The sequence below is a fragment of the Mustela putorius genome, unplaced genomic scaffold (assembly GCF_011764305.1).
Source record: "Mustela putorius furo isolate JIRA1106 unplaced genomic scaffold, ASM1176430v1.1 tig00003896_pilon_pilon_pilon, whole genome shotgun sequence".
Lineage (NCBI taxonomy): Eukaryota > Metazoa > Chordata > Mammalia > Carnivora > Mustelidae > Mustela > Mustela putorius.
The window spans coordinates 7,493,710-7,514,354 of NW_025422045.1; the positions used below are offsets into that span (position 1 = coordinate 7,493,710).

General features: G+C 36.8%; 1 protein-coding gene across 9 annotated transcripts in view; it reads right to left on the bottom strand.

The window, feature by feature from the left end:
• Positions 1 to 20,645, bottom strand: part of HERC1 (HECT and RLD domain containing E3 ubiquitin protein ligase family member 1) — a 186,960-nt gene that overhangs the window by 99,300 nt on the left and 67,015 nt on the right. For all 9 annotated transcript variants that reach the window (XM_013059547.2, XM_013059545.2, XM_045067489.1 and 6 more), the window contains 9 exons: positions 16,880 to 17,005; positions 15,744 to 15,965; positions 11,352 to 11,504; positions 11,095 to 11,227; positions 9,535 to 9,726; positions 6,483 to 6,704; positions 4,388 to 4,561; positions 2,447 to 2,561; positions 2,238 to 2,358 (listed from right to left, as the gene is read on the bottom strand). In XM_013059547.2, the coding sequence (XP_012915001.1) occupies positions 2,238 to 2,358; positions 2,447 to 2,561; positions 4,388 to 4,561; positions 6,483 to 6,704; positions 9,535 to 9,726; positions 11,095 to 11,227; positions 11,352 to 11,504; positions 15,744 to 15,965; positions 16,880 to 17,005 (1,458 nt within the window). The remainder of the gene's footprint in view (positions 1 to 2,237; positions 2,359 to 2,446; positions 2,562 to 4,387; positions 4,562 to 6,482; positions 6,705 to 9,534; positions 9,727 to 11,094; positions 11,228 to 11,351; positions 11,505 to 15,743; positions 15,966 to 16,879; positions 17,006 to 20,645) is intronic.

Below are 20,645 nucleotides of genomic sequence, written 5' to 3' on the forward strand. Positions count from 1 at the left end.
AGAATGTCATGTTATACGTTGATTCAAATTTATAGTTATTCAGCTATAAAATCCTACAGAGCTGCATTAAAATGGGTTGAGTGTAAAACCAAGCTAAAAGGAAATTTAAAAACATGAATTTTTATACCATCCAATCTCCTTCAAGCTGTGTATGTTATTTTATTACTCTGTATAAATGTTTTAACAATTCTAATTTAAAACAGTATTTTTCAAACTTTTTTTTTTTGGTGAGAACATTTAACTTTACTCTCTAAGCAAATTTCAGTTATACAAACAGTACTGTTTTTAAGGTTTTTTTTCTTTGTTTTACCCTAAAGAAATCAAAAGTAAGAAATCTGATAAGGACAATGTTAATTTTATTTCCCACAGTGGTTCAGCTACTGGACAGAGTCCTTACAAAAGATATTAAGAGCCTCAGGGACGCATAGGTAGCTCAGTCATTGGATATCTGCCTTTGGCTGGGATCATGATCCCAGCATCCTCGGATCATGCCTCATATCAGGCTACTTCCTCAGCGGGGAGTCTGCTTCTCCCTCTCTAGATCCACCATGCTTATGTTCCCTCTCTATCTGTCATAAATAAACACAATATTTTTTTTAAAAAAAAGATATGAGGAGCCTCAGAATCACCTCCCCCATAAATTTTAGTATAAAGTAAAAGTGAAAATTTTTATTTAATGCATAATAAATGCATAAATAAATAATAAATTCAATGCATAATAAATATTTTGTGATTGAAAGCCAGTAAACAACCTGAGAATTTCATAGAGCCATCAGACTCATACACATACAATGTATAAGTCACTTATCCCTATAATATGAAGTTTCAAATCCAGGCCTCAACAAAATGGCAAATTAATACATTTCATGGACATTCAAAGTCACTAACAAATAGATCCATTAAATCAGTGCATGACAAAAGAATACTATAATACAAATGCAGAGAAAGAGTTTATTTTTTAAAATCTAAGATCTCAATAACAGTATAAAGCATCTAATGTATGAAGTTTTAAAGTAAGCATTTCTGAAGGTGATGTATTATCCAGGCTTATAATTACAGGATCATGTTATCAGGACTACCAAGCACTTTAAAAATCACCTATTTTTGTTGCAGGAATAACTTCTGGAGCATTCTTCTCTTTCTTTTTTTTTTTTTTCCTAGAGAGAGAGAGCATGCACGAGAGAGCAAGCAGGGTGAGGGGTAGAGTGGGGGAGGGGGTGTGGAGAGAGAGAATCTTAAGCAGGCTCCACATCCAGTGTGGAGCCCTACACTGGGCTTAATCTCACAACCTTAAGAACAAGACCTGAGCTGATAACAAGAATCAGACTTAACTCACTGAACCACTCAGGCACCCCACTTCTGGAGCAGTCTTAAAAGGTTTCAATCCTTTTTAAAAAGATTTTATTTATTTATTTATTTATTTATTTATTTGAGAGAATGAGAGAGAGAGAGCACAAGCTGACAAGGAGGGTCAGGGCAGAGGGAGAAGCAGGCTCCCCATCGAGGAGGGAGTCCGATGTGGGACTCAATCCCAGGACCCTGGAATCATATGACTTGAGCTGAAGGCAGATGCTTAACTAACTGCGCCACTCAGGCATCCCTCAATCTTAACCATCAGTGGTGGACAACTCTAATTATGAGAAGGCTCTCTTCCTTATATTCAGCTATCAGTGATACCCCATTCAATTGTGACCCTTTGGTACTACCTATACCCTCTGGTACAAGAAACAAACTTACTTCCTCTTCTACAGGGAAGCTTTATTTTTAAGGCAAATATCAATTCACTCCCTTTTTCATTTCCCTAGGCTAAACATTTTTGACACTTCCAGTTCTTACAGAAGATGACTTTCAGACCTTTCACCAATCCAAGGTAGCTTTTGTTAATGTCCCTCATAAATTATAGCACCCCAAATTAAATATGATAATTCAAATATAGTCTAATCAACATAAAATAAAGAAATAATATTTCATATGCTTTACACAACTCTACTTGTTATTACTTATACAGCCTATGAATATACAAACTTTCTTAGCAGCCATGTCACTTGATAAAGTGGGTTAAATAACCCCCAAATCTTTTGCTTATCTAATTTCTTCACTATATAAAGAAGTATGTACTCAATATTTTATCCAGCATCTGCAATAATCAAGGCACGTTTTTTCTGTCACATAAACCAATTTGGAGCTACATCTCACAGCCTGCAGAAAAACAGAAATTAACTGATTTCCAACTTTACCCATCTGTCTCGTGATGATGACCTGGTCTGAATAAGTTCAAGGTTCTTGCAAGCAAGTAAACGACTTCGAACTTTGTACACACAACGGTACACTTCTGATAAGCTTTTACCAGGTTGATATCTAAATAAAGAACCAAAATAGAAAAGTTACCTAATTTCTAACATCATGAGAGCAAATATTTGTCTGAGGATAGTTTTAAGTTACTTGCCGGCTTTCTCCACATGCTTGGCTAAGTAAATTTGTGTGTTTCAGAAGCGCTGCAAGAACAAATCTAGACACAGTGTCCAAGAGTGACTCATTACTTAAAGTTGCACTGTCCCAATCTGAAAACAAAAATGATGCATTGACATTTAAAAGGACTCAGAAAACAGTTCAGAATAATTTTAATCACTTTAGTAATCCAACATCCGAATGATATCATTTTCCTAAACATTATTTAACATATGTACCTACTATATGTTCCTTGTGCTAGGGACCTAGCAGCTAACAAATCTAAGTCTCTGATCTCACAGAATTTCTTTTCTAGCTGGGGCCAATAAATACAAAAATTAGTGTGACAGCAAAGTACTGTCACAGAGAGACAAATAAAGAGAGAAATATAAAAAATAGAGAGAAAAATAAAGCAGTGTGGAATTACTATTTTATATAGGCTGGTTTGCAAAGATCTTGGATAAGATACAGGTGGGCAGAGATGTAGATGAAGTCAGGGAAGGTGCCATACGGAAACCGTGTCCCCTCAGAAAAAAATAGTATAGAGGCCCTGAGGTAGATTCAAGGAGGTCACTGTGGCTGGAACAAAGGGTGCATTCACAAGTGGTAGGAGACATTAGAAAGTTTGCTAGAGACCAGATCATATAGGCCTTGCAGGCCACTGCAGGTCCTTTATAGATTTTACCCTTGAGGGAACTGGGAAGCACCTCAGAAGGCTTTGAACAAAGATACAATATGATCTGACTCGTGTTTTAAAAGGCAGACTTTGACTGCTGCATGGTGAACTGGAGAGGGACAGCAACAGCAGTACTGGAGTGATTCAGGTGAGAAACAATGGCGTCTCAGACCAAAGCAATAGCAGCAGAAGTGGTGAGAAGTGGTCAGATTCCAAATGTGTTTTAAAGGTAGAGTCGACAGGATTTGTTGATTGATCAGATGGGCGAGTAAGAGAAAAGCCAAAGTTAACTAGAAATGTACTTAGAATGTTGCTGGCATTTACTGAGACAGGAAGAACACTTCAGGAAAACAAGGAGCTGAAATGAGGAGTATGGTTTTAAGCACTATCTATTATAGCATCCTTATGGAGATACTGAGCAAACTAGTCAAGAGAGAACATATCTGGTATCTGAGGCCATGAAGTAGATATTATGAACATTATAATGAAATGAATTAGGTAAGAAATCAAAACATTTGGACACAGATGAATACTTGCAATAGAAAACCAAAATCACAGCATTAGATAATAAGAAATAGGTGGGTGTTTTCTTTAATTCCATGTTAGCATACTAGTACTGTATTTTAAAAATGTAGTATATTCGGTAGATTCCAAATGGGTGTAGGAGGTTTATTGTCTGCTAAACTCTTGTTAATTTGACAGATTTACCATGCTACTTAAAAATAAAGCCAAACAAACAGAAAACACTCATAGAAAATATCAAGCCCCAAGTTAAGTTTTGTTCTTAATCCTTCTTAAATCTCCTATCTCAGATAAAATTTTACATCTTGGTTTTCCAGTCATTTCTGTATGCTTAGGGAAAAAACTAAACTCAGACTTACCTATTTTATAGGCAAATAAAAACCCCCCAAAAACCAAACAACAAACAAATCCTGACAATATAAACATGTCTGATTAAACAAGACTCTTAAACTAGACCCATTTATACTGCAGGAAATACTTCAGTAAAATGTGTGCCTCTGGATTTATCTTTTATATAAATCTGTTTTCCCACAGTAGGTTTGCTTAAAGTGGGATACATACCTAGACTGTTTTCCACAAAGAGGAAGAAGAAATTTACATTTAATGTTATTTGTAAAATGCTTTTTCCTATAAAAAAGTAATAGAGTGATCCCTGTGTTTCCTGCTTACACATATTACGTATCTATTAGTCAGTATTCTAAGCTATCTCCGTATTTACCAACTCCGTCCTCTTCATCTTACCTTTACTAACAGCATAATCCTGCATGCTGATCCAAAGGCTTCGCGCAGGCTCTTTTGAACAACCCAATGCCAAGTCTACATACACAGCAATTTCAGGCCGCAGTTTGTAATCAAAAGGCTTCTGTTCTTCATTGCCTGAAAGAGCTACTTCTAACAGGCAACTCATACATTTATCTAAAAATAATTATTCAAGTGACCAATTTTAAGCCTGAACAATTTTGGTACTACAAATAAAATCTTATCACTTTTACTTAATCCATATTTAATAATACATTTCAAACCATTTTAAGAAGATGTACAAAGATAAAGTCCTTTAACATTTCTCAGTGAGAGGTAATATCACCATCCCATCAATCCCCTCCAGGATGTGTGACCAAACGTAACCCCCTGGGAGTTCTGGCATTCTGGTAAGCAAGCACCAGGGAAGCTACATGTCCTATGTTTGAAGCACAGGTCTGGAGAACTCTTCTGTTCAAACTGGAATGAGAAACATGGCACCACTGGGAAAGAGACTAGACAAGAACTTTTTCCTTTTTCTAGACTTAAGGGAAAATAATCAGTTAAGTATGACTCAAGAGAGAGTGAAGATTTCATGAACAGTCTCTCTACTGATATTTACATTTGTTCAAGTAGGTCCTAACTTTTTAATGGGACATTTTGGCATTTAGAATTCATGTTCCATCACAAAAAAATAGCCAATGATAGGATTGGGGGCTAATACCAAAAGTCAATTTAACCTTTAATATAACTGAATTATCCTATGTGTACAATTTTACAAAGGACAATACACTTTTCCTAATACATGCAAGTATTTCAACATAAAATGAAACATTTTAATAGCTTCATGATTTTATAATTTTAAAAACTGAAAGATAACATTCAAACTGAAATTTATTTTATTCATACTAAAGTCCAGTTAATTGACTGAAGTAAGTACACAAAAATATGAGGAAGGCAGACATAAAGATACTTTCGTCCTCAAGAGGACATTTGTGATATCACAGAACTAAAAACTGACAGCACTGGAACCTTGTTCACAATGTTAAACATTCCTTGAAAAACCATTTTACTTTTCTTAATATAACTGTATCTTAAGTGCCAGTCTAGCATTCAAAAACCATGGCCAGAATCACTCGCTGGTTCATAAATGAAATGATGAATATATGCTCTCTATTTGGAAAAGGAGGAAAATCTTCAGCAGCTCTTCTCACTCCCACTCCCCAACCCTCTAAACCCAAAGCAGAATATGTGCTTTTTGTCTTAGTTACTATTTTTTGTTTTCCCTCTCAATTGAGATTCTCTTAGATTAAGATTTCTCTTGACTTTCCTTTTTGGGCATTCTCTGAGTCTCTTTCTCTCATCAGAGGAACAATGAATTTCAGTCAATAAGACCACATGGGCTATCTAATCTTCTCCTTATTTTATGGACCAACATTATAGACCCAGGGAGATTAAAGGGTCAATCATAAATAACACAACCAGATCATCTGTTCAAGAACTGGAGAAATCTTCATGTTCAGACATTCTGAGAGCTAGCCTAGCAGCAAAAAAGACAAATGGGAGATGAGGCAGGAAAGAGAAACCCAAAGGCAACATAAATAGGGAGAAAAAAAAACAGGGAGAAAAAAATAGGGAAACATACAAGGTGTCATCAGCATGAAAGTAGGATACGCAGGGAGGAGAAGGGATTGTCACTCACATCTGGGAGGTGTCTGAAAACTGAATACTGGGAAGTCATGATAACCTTAGAGAGCTTTACACTATATAAAGCACTTTCATAACCTCCAAACCCCAGAAAACAAGGAATCAAACATATTCCCGTTTTTATAAGTTAAATGACTTGCCCCAAATGAGCAATAAATGACAGGGTGGGACCAGACCTACACTGCCCTAGTTTGGAGGCTCTTTTCACTACACAGTGCTGTAGGATTTAACTTCTTCTAAGGGCTCCAAGTCACAGTCTCAGATCCCCCACCCAGCTAATATTTCACTTGTTTACTACCAGTTCTCTAGTCAGCAAACCCAGAAAAAGAGATATCTCCAATGGAGATACAAACACAAGCATGTATTTTAAACACTGTAGAGAAGCCATTACCTAACTGAGGGGTGTCCATTTCTACACCATCACTAAAAAGTGGTGTTTTCATCCAATATGCAGTGTCCTGTTCCTCTGGAGACACAGGGGAGCCCAGAAGCATACCACCAAGACACCGCCCAATAAGGAGAGCAATTGTTCTTTCCAGATCTACAAGCCACACCCAGGACTGGGCTGGCTGAGGTAACGGCATGCCAGCAGGATCAATCAGTTCTGGCCCTCCTAAAAACAAAAACATTAGTAATCACTTTTTATCTGGTATTCAAGAGTCTCAATCATTCTCATTCCTACTGCACTGCAATAAGACATGAAGTAAACTAATTCTACACTGAAAACGTAATTATAACATTTTCTGTATATATTCTCTTTACTAGGCTAACTTAAAATATATTCAAATAACTCTGCCATCAAATAAAATATCCCTTTTGGAGTTACTAATTTTTTTTTAAGATTTTATTTATTTATTTGACAGACAGAAATCCAGAGAACACAAGTAGGCAGAGAGGCAGGCAGAGAGAGAGCTGGGGAAACAGGTTGTCTGCTGAGCAGAAAGTCCCATGTGGGGCTCGATCCCAGGACCCTGGAATCATGACCTGAACTGAAGGCAGAGGCTTTAACCCACTGAGCCACCCAGGCGCCCAGGAGCCCCTGGAGTTACTAATTTTAAGATAAGCATTAAAACAGTATATGACAGAGACATCCCAAGGGATTCTATTCCTACTTTTCATTATCTAGATCAGATTTCACCATAACAGTGAGTACTTGAGGCAGCTCATCCCTCCAAAATCAATATAAGAATTGATCTAGTAAAATGACACTTATTATTGTTTAATGTTTTTAAGGCCCAAATCAGAACTGTCTTGTACTGAAATCAAGACCCATGATTTATTATACACCTATTTTTAAAAGTTCTTCACTTAAAAAAGAAAAACTATACTTAGCCATAAAGATAGGTACAGATGTCAATCAAATCGCTAAAGAAAAACAAACAAGATTAACATGTCCAAAAACTGGTTATTTAAAAAGACTGATAAAAAAGACAAACCTCTAATAAAAGATGGCATAAATTCAAAAATTAGGACTAAAAAAGAGGATGTAACCACAGTTACACTAGGGATTTTTAAAAAACCGTCAATTTTATACCAATAAATTTGAGGGGCACCTGGATAGCTCAGTCGGTTAACCATCTGCCTTCAGCTCAAGTCATGATCCCAGGGTCCTGGAACTGAGCCCACAAGACTTCCCGCTTAGCGGGAACTCTGCTTTTCCCTCTCCACCGGCCTCTCCCCCAGCTCATGTTCTCTCTCACGTTCTCTCCCTCAAATAAATAATAAAATCTTTAAAAAATGAAAATAACAAAATAACATTTTCTGAAAAGATATCAACTCCCAAAATGGATTTGAGAAGAAACAAAAAAACTAGAGAAGAACAGTAACAACTAAGGAAAGAAAACTAATATAAAGTCTATCTAAACGCCAGGGCCTGGTGGTTTTATAGATAAACTCTTCTAAACCTTCAAAAAAAGCTAACCTCTATCTTACATAAATAATTTCAGATAAGCAAAGGAAAGGAAGGGTAGACTCCAAAATGATACCATGAAGTTAGTATAACTGTGGCAGTAAAAATGACATAAAAATAACACAAAAGGGCACCTGGGTGGCTCAGTGGGTTAAGCCGCTGCCTTCAGCTCAGGTCATGATCTCAGGGTGCTGGGATCGAGTCCCACATCGGGCTCTGTGCTCAGCAGGGAGCCTGCTTCCCTCTCTCTCTCTCTTTCTGCCTGCATCTCTGCCTACTTGTGATCCCTGTCTGTCAAATAAATAAATAAAATATTAAAAAAAAAAAAAACCAAGAGTGAACCTGGAGAGGCTCCATATAAAACCTGACTAACAACCTCCTACAGTTATAACCTTGACACTTGATTTATCTAAACTCAGTGTCATAGAACCATATAATGTTAAAGTAAGACAGGTCCTCATTGTCATCTTGTCCAATTCCAATACTTCTAGAAGAAACGAAGGCTTAAGAAATTATAAGCAACCTGCCCTAGATAATACAGCCAAGTCACTAGCTTTAAGCCTTAGTCCAGGATTCTTTCTTTCTTTCTTTTTTAAGATTTTATTTATTTATTTGACAGAGAGATCACAAGTAGTCAGAGGGGCAGGTAGAAAGAGAGAGAGGAGGAAGCAGGCTGCCTGCCTAGCAGAGAGCCCAATGTGGGACTCCCAGGACCCTGAGATCATGATCTGAGCTAAAGGCAGGGGCTTAACCCACTGAGCCACCCAGGCGCTCTCCAGGATTCTTTCTAATGAAACATGTGGTAGGCTCACTTGAAAGGTTTTTAAGACTTAGTAATGAAACTCCTTTGATAGCCTTATGATAGATTTTAATGTAAAATACATTAATGTTTTCTAGACATAGTACTTTAAGTTATATCCAAATAAGTATCAAAATCATTTTATAAATTAAGACTGAATTCAAGTGTCATACCTAAAATCAGCATGCTATTTCCTATGAAGTTCCGTTTAAAAAAAAAAAAAAAATCCACATACAGATTCTCAATTTCCATCTTCTACATTCAGTTATCTATAAATCCAATCAAATACTAAATATTTTATTGTCAGAGATTTAAAATTAAAGATCTTTTCATTTAAGAAACAGAACTTTTTAATCAAATCAATCCACTGATTGTAAAATGTGTCACTACGCTGCTGACTGAACTGAACTGTGAAAAAATGCTTTCCTATTATCCAAGGTAAGATGTATCCTAATTTCAATGATGTGAAAATTTGAAATAAAACATGTCTCAGCATCAATGAAATACACTACTCAAACCTAATGACCATATAAAGACCCTACTTATGACACTATTACATATGAGCAACTTTCTGAGTTCTCTCATCTCAGTCGCCCTTAAGGCTGCAAATTCTTAGACCATAACAACCCTACCTTTTGATTATGTAAAACACCCGAATATCAGATATGACCTACCTATTGCATGCAAGAGGAATGATTTTTCCCAAAAGCCTTGCTTGTTTTACTGTTTACTTACCATGAAGAGGCCACTGTAACTCTTGGTCTTCTAAAAGTGCAGCAGCTGGCAGGAGTCTATTAAGGCAATCAAGAGGTGGCAACAAGTCGAGGAGGTAACTCAACAGAGGCCGTGCCACTGACACGGGGAGTAACAGTAGAGAGTTAACAATCTGGCAAAGCATACTGCCTGCAGCTGAGACGTATATCACATCTATGAAGGGTAAGAAATTCAACATGGATCAATTGTTTCAAATTTAAAAAAGAAAAAACCTAAAAAATACTATTTTAGTGTAGAACTAGAGTATACTAATTAGATAACTCCTTGTTGAACATGTACCTGGTAGGTGATGTTGCACTAGTATTTACTCACTTTCAGAAAGTACCACCAACAGACACTTTGTGGGAAAGCATACAGATCCCTGTGCCAACAAATTCAAAGGATTATAGCTGCTTCCCTTTAAATGCATTATGAATCTCTCATTCACTAATTTACCTTCATTTTTAGATTTTCTCAAGAAATATTTATTGAGTACAACATACCAAGCACTGTCCTAGGTGAAAGGCAGACAGCCATGAACAAAGAGCTTTTAAAAGTTCCTACCCTCATGATCTTTACATATTGTGTTTTTTAAACCAAATTTACTTTAAAAAAAATTAAGGTCACTTCAAAGCACCTGTCTTTCTACCTATATTCATTTTAAATTAATTTTGTTTCTGTATTTCATTGTATTTGGGGCAGGAAGGACCATCAGAGATGACTTCCATTTGAAGAGATTAAATTTTAAATACCTGTGGAACGACAAAATGAAGGTGTCTAGTAAGCAACGGTTTTAGTTTCTCAGTTTCTTTCTTTATTGAGTTGGGGAACTTCAGAGATAAGGAGGTTTCAGAGAAACGTAAGGAATTTTAGTTGCCTTTGAGACAACCAAGAAAATATACCCAACAATAACTAGAAAGGGCTTTGGTGTGAAAAAGGAATTATCAGCCAGATGCAGATATGGAAATCAACACACTCGGGGTGGTCAAAGGAAATGGGACCAGATCAGATCATTCACGGAGAAAAAAGGGGTGAAGGCAAAACTGAGAGGATCTTAAACATTGAAGGGCATGTCCAAGGAAAAAGAGCTTATAGGAAACAACTGAAAAAAAGTGATCAGAGAGATATGAGGATTGTGACTACAGAGAAACCCAAGAGAAGAAAACATTTCAAGAAGGAAAGTGGGACACTGGCAAATGCTGAAGAAAGGTAGAGAAATAGCAGATAAAAATTCACTTTATGCCATTTAAAATTAAACTTTTTTTAATTATGTTCAGTCAGCAGCAAATTAATCTTTTTGAGTATCACTGAAACGTCTTTAAATTAGGGCTCCATCGTGTCAATTATCATCTTTCAAGATCAGTCATTATCCATCACTGTTACCATCACCCCAAACCCAAATCAAAGGGATCTTTAATAGGAAGGAGATTGAAGACCATTCCTATTCCACTCAGAAGTTTCAGGTCTCTTAAGGCTTTGGGAAGGCTAAGAATTTCTCCTTTATAACCACTGATTAAATGTCAAATCCAGTACCAAACACACCTCTTAATTTTTCTCCAACGCTGCCATTCCAAGGACTTTCTTTGAGCAAATTTGCAGAACGTGAATAAATATCTGTGGCATGAGGCAACAAGAGCTGAAGATGTTTATGAAGCAGCGCCACGCTGCTTGAGTTCTGGGGGGAAAAGTTCTTAAATTACTACTGTGAAAGAGTCAAGGTCCAGAAATATCATGCTTACCCAAATATCTGAGTTTCAAGGTCCCTGGGAGATCATCATAAAAGGCAAAGAATCACATACCTCACTAATGCTATTGATATGGCAAAATGCCAGCAGCTGTTTCTGCAGTGAACACAGGAGTTCATGAAGATGAGCAGGCTGACTGTTTTCTGAAGATGATGTTCCAAGTAGAAATTTATCACTATTCTTTTCTAGCTCTCCAAAGGCTTGATCCTAAGATGATATATAAATGAAGATTATATTTGAAGTGTTTGAAAATGAAGTCAAGACCTACCATAAATGATTCTGATTTAAGAAGCCATTGTCTCCTTTTTCCCCTTATTAATCTTTAAATCCTTGTGCTGTTGTTACTAGCTATTAGCAAAACTTGTTAATTTCAATATGTTTTGCCACTCAAAAAAAAGTAATACACGTTTCATTACAGAAACTTTGAATATAGAGAAAACAGTAGAATACCCACAGACGACATACTACATATTTTAATAAAATTGCTTTCCACAGTTCTTGTGAAAGGTTTGTTTTCACATGGTTGTGAACAGACACAACTGTTCATTTGAACCCAATTCTCAGAAATTAGTTTCTGATTATAAAAGAAGTGGTATCAACTATATTTAAATTTAAAAATACATAGAAAAAAAAGAAATGGACTAAAGAGACATGACAACTAAATACAGTGTGTGATCCTGCATTTGAGGGAGGGGTTGCTACAAAGCACTTTTTTTTAAAGATTTTATTTCTTTGACAGAGAGAGAGGGAGAAGCAGGATCCCTGCAGAGCTCAATCCCATGGCCCTGGGCCCATGACCTGAGCCGAAGGCAGACGCTTAACCGACTGAGCTTAACTGACTATAACCAGGCACCACTATAAGCATAACATTAAGACAGTCATAAAAATGTGAATATGGATTGTATATTAAATTGTATCAATGTTAAATTTTCTGAATAATTGTCCTACTATTATATAAAAGAATGCTCTTCTTAAGAAATACATGCTTGGGGTGCCTAGGTGGCTCTGCCTTCAGCTCGGGTCATGGTCCCAGTGTCCTGGTCCCAGGGTCCTGGGATCAAGCCCCGCATCGGGCTCTCTGCTCGACAGGGAGCCTGCTTCCCTTCCTCTCTCTCTGCCTGCCTCTCTGCCTACTTGTGATCTCTGTCTTTCAAATAAATAAATAAAATCTTAAAAGAAATACATGCTTAAGTATTTAGGAATAGTCAGCATGACATCTATACTCTCAAATGATTTAGAATAAGAAATAGACAGAGATGGTAAAGCTAATTCGGCTGAAGAGTAGAGGGAATTCTCTAATTCTTGAAACTCTTGTGTAAGTTTTAAATTATTTCAAGTTAAAAATATTTTTTTAAAAAACTGTTTTTTGTTTTTCTTTAAAGATTTTATTTATTTGTCCGAGAGAGAGAGGGAGAGAGCGAGCACAGGCAGACGGAATGGCAGCAGAGGCAGAGGGAGAAGCAGGCTCCCTGCTGAGCAAGGAGCCCGATGTGGGACTCGATCCCAGGACCCTGGGATCATGACCTGAGCCGAAGGCAGCTGCTTAACCAACTGAGCCATCCAGGCGTCCCTAAAAAACTGTTCTTGTAAAAAATTTAGAAAATAACAAAACCTTATTAAAAACAAGTTAAAATCACCATTTAGCCAACACCCAAATAAAATCACTATTAATATTTTTTATGTATTTCTTTACTTATTTTTGTGACTTTTGCATTCTTCATAATACTGCATATTGTTTTTAATCTTCTCTTTTCCAACAGATTTGTAAGCATTATGTCCTCATGAACCATGGGTATATAAATTTTAAGAGTCGTAATATTCCCTTGAGCATATGTACCATAATTTACCTAGCCATTTTAGATATTTAAGCTGTTTAAAATTTTGTATCTTGGGGTACTTGGGTGGCTCAGTGGGTTAAAGCTTCTGCCTTCAGCTCAGGTCATGATCCCAGGGTCCTGGGATCGAGCCCCACATGGGGCTCTCTGCTCAGCAGGAAGCCTGCTTCCCCCTCTCTCTCTGCCCGCCTTTCTGCCTACTTGTGATCGCTGTCTGTCAAATAAATAAAATCTTTAAAATAAAATTTTCTATCTTATAAAAATGTGATGAACATCTTTATGCATAAAGTAATGGTCTATGTTTACAACATGCAAGACAGAGTCTCAGCACATTTTAAGGCCCTTGCTTATGTAAGCTGCCAAATAAGCACTGCTACAGACTGAATGTTTGTGTCACTTCAAAATCCGTATGTCGAAACCTAATCCCCAATGTGATGGCATTTGGAGATGGGGCCTTTGGGAAGGGATTAGTGCCCTTATGAGAGAGACCCACTGTGTGAGGACACACAGCAAGAAGACAGCTATTTATGAACCAAGAAGTTGGCACAAACAAATCTGCCAACATTTTGATTTTGGATTTCCCACCTCTTTAATAGTGAGATATAAGTCTGCATTGTCTAAAAGCCACCCAGTCTATGGTATTCTGTTTATAGCAGCCCAGAGAGACAAAGACAAACACAATCATTTCAAAATCTTAGACTGTGACAGGGGCACCTGGGTGGCTCAGTCACAGTTAAGTGTCTTACTCTTGATTTCGGCTCCAGTCATGATTTCAGGGTTTTGAGATAGAGCCCCATGTCAGCTTCCACACTGGGCATGGAGCCTGCTGGAGATTCTCACCCTTGCACCTCCCTCTTCCCCGCCTCCCAAACCCTCCCATCACACACACACTCTCTCTCATTTAAAAAAAAAAAAGTAAAAGAGCATGACAGATTTGGTTTAAATCACTTTAGAAAGAAACAATAATTTATGATTTTCACCTGAAAGCAATTAATATTTTATTTCCATTTCCATATAACATAGACATCTACCCCAGCCCTAATGATATTAGGAAGGCACTACTTTATTTTTCACTAGTTAATTTTATCTTTAATTGTAGTAAAATACATACAATATCAAATTTATCACCTTTTTTGAATATTCAGCTCAATAATATCTCATGTGTTCACATTGTTGTGCACATGGTGCTTTTAATTATATAAATGCAAGATTTCATCTTCCTTTGTAAGAATGACAAATAAAAGCATTAAGAAAACTCTGACTCAAGGAGGCTAGACTCTTGCCGAAAGTACATGTAGCAGCTACGCAAGGTGGTGCCATAAAGATGTACCACAATTACCTGGCAGCAGCTTCTAGAGCTGAAGGCAAAACTATCAAATCAGAGTAACTGGAGGATATTTGCTTTCAAAGGACAAGTGCATCAAACTATATTTGTGGTGTTAAGAATCCCATCCATGGGCTTCACACTTGATAGTGACAGCCAATCTACTTTAAGAGAAAGGCACTTCATGCTGCACCAATACTCCTTACAACTTTGGGAAAAAATGTTCTGTCAATAACAAAGGACATTATGAAATTGTTCCCATTCCATGTGCAGCCAGACATCAGATCAAATTTATATTCTTAAATCTGAAAGAAAGTAACTATATAGGCCCAACTGCCATTCAGATTTAGCCACCTTTTAATGTGGACAGAACAGAACACTAACACTTGCACAGAAGAAGATACAGATCTGACCGTGACGAGGCCTAGGAGACAATATGAAAGGATACACACACCATTCAAAGTTAAGTCACACAGTATACCTTGTCTCTAAAAACTGCTGAAGTTTACTAAGTTAAAATTACATGGTTAAATAGGGTTATTTGGGTAAGGCTTCCCTGAAGAAGTCATAGATTAGTAGAGCAAGCTGGAAACAGATAATGCCATGCTCATGAGCTCAGATGAGTGGTGTGTAAGCCAAATGGTAAAGGATCTGAAGAGGTCTTAATTTACTACAGTGAGGTTAGTCCAGCAGTAAGATGCAGAAAAGAGACCAGCAAAAAAGTGACAATAACTACAATACTGCTATTAGCATTAGGTTATAATGTTGTGGGTTAGAACCCACAGAAATGTTTGGGGGATAGGGGATCTAAGAAACACTTAGGAATTAAGAGCATCTTAACACAGGGAAAGCTGTAGTGTCCATTGTCTTCTCTCCTACTGACCAGCCTATTCCTAGTAAGTACCAACCATACTATAATTATAGGATTTTATCTGGTAAGGTTATTCCCTTTCTTACTCTTCTTCTCTTGCAAAATGTTGACGACTATGTTTATTTGTTTATTCTTGAACATTAACATAAGAAACACTTGGTAAAATTCTAAAAAAAAAAAAAAATCATTTTGGAATTCTCAATTACAAGTCATTTAGCTCCTACAATATAAGGGAGATCTGACATGTGTGTTCTGCCTCTAGGGGAGTGCAGTCTGGAGTTTTGTTTATTTTATACGTATTTAAACATCAAAATACCTTAACCTGAAGCCATCCCTATCCCCTCCAAAAAAGAAACACAAAAAACAAAATCCAAGCTTTATTCTTTTTTTAACTACAAAGGAAATGAGCAACTTACTGTATAAAATCCTAAATTTCTTAAGAGAGTCTTCATCAAAATTTCAGCCAGATGGGTGTCTGGATGGCAGCTTGGAGTGCCATAAGGTTGATCTGACAGGTTTCCATAGCCAGTACACACAGAAGAGAGGTCAGCAGCATCAGAGGGTGAGCTATAGCCAAGTAAGGAAGCTACATGGGTATGATCTTGCAAACTTGTCAGAATGATATCCAGTTGCATTCGCTAAAGAAAAATATTTTCATCAATGAAATAGGTACAAATGATTAGTTTAAAATGCACTTAGAAAAAAATGATCCCACTTTATATCCTGATATTTCAGGAAGTATATAATTAAAAGAAAAGCTGTTCCACTGATACCATTTGGAAAAATGTAACATACAGCATTTTATTCCTTCTTTTACTATAATACCCAAAACTCTCAACAAAATGGTATTCTTTGCATAATGATTTTAGGACTTGCAAGAGTAGGAAATGTCAACAGATAAATTATACTATATTCTTCTATACAATCATCAATGTAACTATTTATTCTACTATTTAAAATAAATCACCTGAAATCTAAACGACTGAAAACTACTCATTGGAAGCTACTGTGGATATTACATTGCCAATGAGGACCACTTTTCCCCTGAAACCTGTAACTCTACAATTGATAGTTCTACTTGGTCGAACAAAATGTATTTATTTTAATGTACGTAAGATCTTAAAAATGGAAAGAATAAACACATTCATGTCCTCACCTACATTTTCGTAACAGTCATCTTCTTTTACTTTTTTTATAGAAGCAATTTCAAATAATGTTCTGGGCATGGAACCAACAGTAGCACAGGACCTTGATTTTAACTTAGCACACTATAAACTAAAATGTCTCTGGTTTGATAGTATAAGCAACAAATTATTAAATTTTAATAATTAGCCCCAAATTATTTAATACGTTATCATTTGCTTCACATTCATTAGAATAATGGGAACTCTTCCAGCAGAAAATATTAAATTAGGATTTACTAAACCCATAAAGTATTATTCCATGAACACATGGTAATCAATAGCTTTATTTCCCCTTCAGTGGGGGTCACAGTCCCCACTGCAGTGTCTGTGATATTACTGGTTTACTTAGATACCATACAAAGGCTTACCTGTCCTTTAGATAAGCTTTCCCATCTATCAGGTCCTTGGGGTAAAAGAGAATGAAGCAATTCCATACGTTCTCGTAATGGAGGTAATAGCATGGTTGCTCCCACTGACAAAGTTTCAATTACCACCTAGTATCAAAAAAAGAAAAGTGTATTTACTGGCCTACTCTTTACCTTTTTAACAGAAATACATGAAAAATAAATGCACTGGGGTGCCTGGATGGCTCAGTGGGTTGGGCCTCTCTCTTCAGCTCAGGTCATGATCTCAGGGTCCTGGGATCAAGCCCTGCACCGGGTTCTCTGCTCAGCGATGAGCCTGCTTCCACACACCCTCAACAGCATTCCCCTAACCCCGCCCCCACCTGCCTCTCTTCCTACTCTGTCAAATCAATAAATAAAATCTTTAAAAAAAAAGGAAAGAAAAATAAATGCACCTATTAGGATCCTGGAAGTCTGAAGAAGGTAGATCACAGAAATCTGAAGAAAGTGACATGAAAAAAGAAAGCATGCAATCCTTTAAGTAGACTAGAATAAATATTTTGAATTTGCCACTAATAGCTAATCATCATCCAATAAATATTTAGTGTTGACTCTATTAACATTGGGATTGGTAAGACTCTTTGCAATGTGCTACAGATGCAAAAATGAATTAGCCAGAGAGAAGTCCTGCTTCTGTAAGCCTATAGTCTAATGGGAAAGAGACCCTGAGGCAAGTAATTGTAAGTGTGAAAGGAGTCACATATAGGGAAAAGTAAAAGGATGTACAAACTTGATCAATACACACAAAGATCACTAACATGGCCTATAGGCTCACAGAAGGTCTTCCTGAGAATTGAGCATTTAGGTTAAGAATTTTATTTTATTTTATTTAAAGATTTTATCTATTAGGGTGCCTGGGTGGCTCAGTCAGTTGGCCGCCTGCCTTCAGCTCAGGTCACGATCTCAGGGTCCCGGGATGGAGACCCACATCGGGCTCCCTGCTCTGTGGGGAGTCCGCTTCTTCCTCATCTCCCAACTCATGCTCACTCATGCTCTCTGTTCCTATCTCTGTCTCTCTCTTTATCTCAAATAAATAAAATCTTTTTTTTTATAAAGATTTTATTTATTTATTTGACAGAGAGAAATCACAAGTAGTCGGAGAGGCAGGCAGAGAGAGAGAGAGAGGAGGAAGTGGGCTCCCTGCTGAGCAGAGAGCCCCATGCGGGACTCGATCCCAGGACCCTGAGATCATGACCCGAGCCGAAGGCAGCGGCTTAACCCACTGAGCCACCCAGGCACCCCTCAAATAAATAAAATCTTAAAAAAAAAAAAAAAAGATTTTATTTATTTATTTGAGAGAAAGAGAGACAGAGGGCATCACAGAGAGTGAGCACGAGTTGGGGGAGAGGGAGAAGCAGGCTTCCCAATGAGCAGGGAGCCCAAAGTGGGGTTCAATTCCAGGACCCCAAGATCATGACCCGAGTTATAGGCAGATGCTTAATCAACTGAGACACACATGTGCCCCAAGGTTAAGATTTTTAAAACAAGAAGGACTTAGACCAAAAAACATCCAGGTAGCTATTAGGAATAGCTACATTGTCTTAGGTCTCATAATTTCTCAGGGTCATAGCTTCTTTATCAGTAAAATGAGGGCGCTGGACTAGAAAAAAGAAGCACTTGATGATTAAGAGCTCTTGTAAATTTAGAAGGAAGAAATTTTTAAAACCTCAACAGAAGATTTAGAATATAAAATTAAATCTCTCATACGGTAGTTGGAGGAAAATGGAAAACAGGAAAAAAACCACAAGAAAAATTATGAGGACTCATCCAGGAGGTCTAGTATCCCAATAATAAGGAGTTACAGAAAGAGAAAACAATGAAGAGGAAATCAATATACAGTATACTCTAAGCAACTTCTTAAAACTGAAGAGACTGAGTTTGGAAATTAAAAGGGTCCACCCAAGCATAAGCCACAATGGTTAACAACAGACCCACACCAGTTCCTATTATTTTGAAATGTGAGAACACAAAGGACAAATAGAACTTGCTACAGAACTCAGAGAGAAAAGCAGATTTCCATACAAAGGATAAAAATTTGAAAAGCACTGATTTTTCTGAGTAATAACACTGAAAGTTAAAAGACAATGACTTTTATGGGCAAATGAGTTCTTAACAGGAAAATGAATTTAGATTAGAATTTTACCCCCTCAACTATTCATGAGCTATTCAATTCACAAACTACTTCATTGTGAGTATATTTTCAATGAATATTTTTCCTATCTACCCTCTCTCAGAAGCTACTAACAGAGGTTAAAAAAAACCAACAAACCAGCAGACACCACCTTAACCAAGTGATCACAGTCAAAACCCCCAGTTACAAGACATGCCAATACCATGTACCCCATGATGTGGTGTACGGAGGACACATCATCATCTCTGTGGCACTCTTGCCAAAAATGCATAACCTCAATCCCATCATAAGAAAACAACAGAGATATTCAGTAAAATAACTGACCATGACTTAGAAATTGTCTAGGTCATCAAAGACAAGGAAAAAAATGAGAAATTGTGACACAGTGTAGGAGACTGGGGAGAAACAACAATTAACTGTAATACAGGATCCTGAATAGGATTCCTCAAAAGAACAAAGACATTACTGGAAAACTGATCAAATTTCTAAGAAGCTGTTTAGTGTAATGAATAGTATTAAGTTAATGTTAATTTCTTGGTTTTGATAATTGTATTGCAGTTATGTACAACATTAGCATTAGGGGAAGCTGAGTGAGAAAACTATTTTTTATGCAACTTTTCCTTAAGTCTACAAATGATTCAAAATAAAGCATTTAAAAAGAAACAACAAAAAAAAGCAACAGTGAGTGTACAAATAGATTAAGTTCCTAGAAGTTTCAGAGATAAGGAACAGAAATAGCTTTGTACATATCCTGAGGATTCATCTCTGAAGGACTCCCCTAAAAGAGTAACTACCAAGGACAGTCAAGGAATAAATAAACAATTTCTAAAGATAAATTTTTAAAGTTTGCTTTCTTTATTTTATTCCAGTACTTTCTGGCCTTTTAAAAATACTACACTATCATTCCTGAAAATACCAAAACAACAAAGTTCCCATTCACCACCAGGTTAATATTTCTTCTACGCACATGCCAGGGATATGTCTGTCCAGCTGAAATCAGTCATCTTTTATTGATATGTAATTCACATGTCATAAAATTCACCTTTTTTTTTCTAAGTATAAAATTCACTGGTTTAGTATATTCACAGAGTTGTATAACCATCACCCCATTCTAATTTTAGGACATTTTCGTCACCCCAAAAAGAAATTTTGTGTCTATGAGCAGTCACTCTCCTCTCACCCTCCCCTAACCCCTAACAACCAATTGATTTACTTTCTCTATGGGTCTGCCTACTCTATACATTTCACATACATACAGTCATATAATATAATATATGGCCTTTTGTGACTGGCTTCTTTCATTTACCACAATGTTTACAAGGTTCAGTCATGGTATAGCATGTTATCAGAATCTCCTTTCTTTTTACTCCTGAATAAGATTATCCTGGTACAGACATACCACATTTAGTTCATTCATTCATCACCTGACATACACCTTTTGGTTGTTATGATTAATATTGCTATGAACATTCCTATACAAGTTTTTGAGTGAAAAATTCTCACAGGAACAGACCTACGCGTGGAAATGCTACATTATATGGTAACTTAACATTTAATTATTTAAGGAACTACCTGCTTTTGAAAGCAGCTGTACCATTT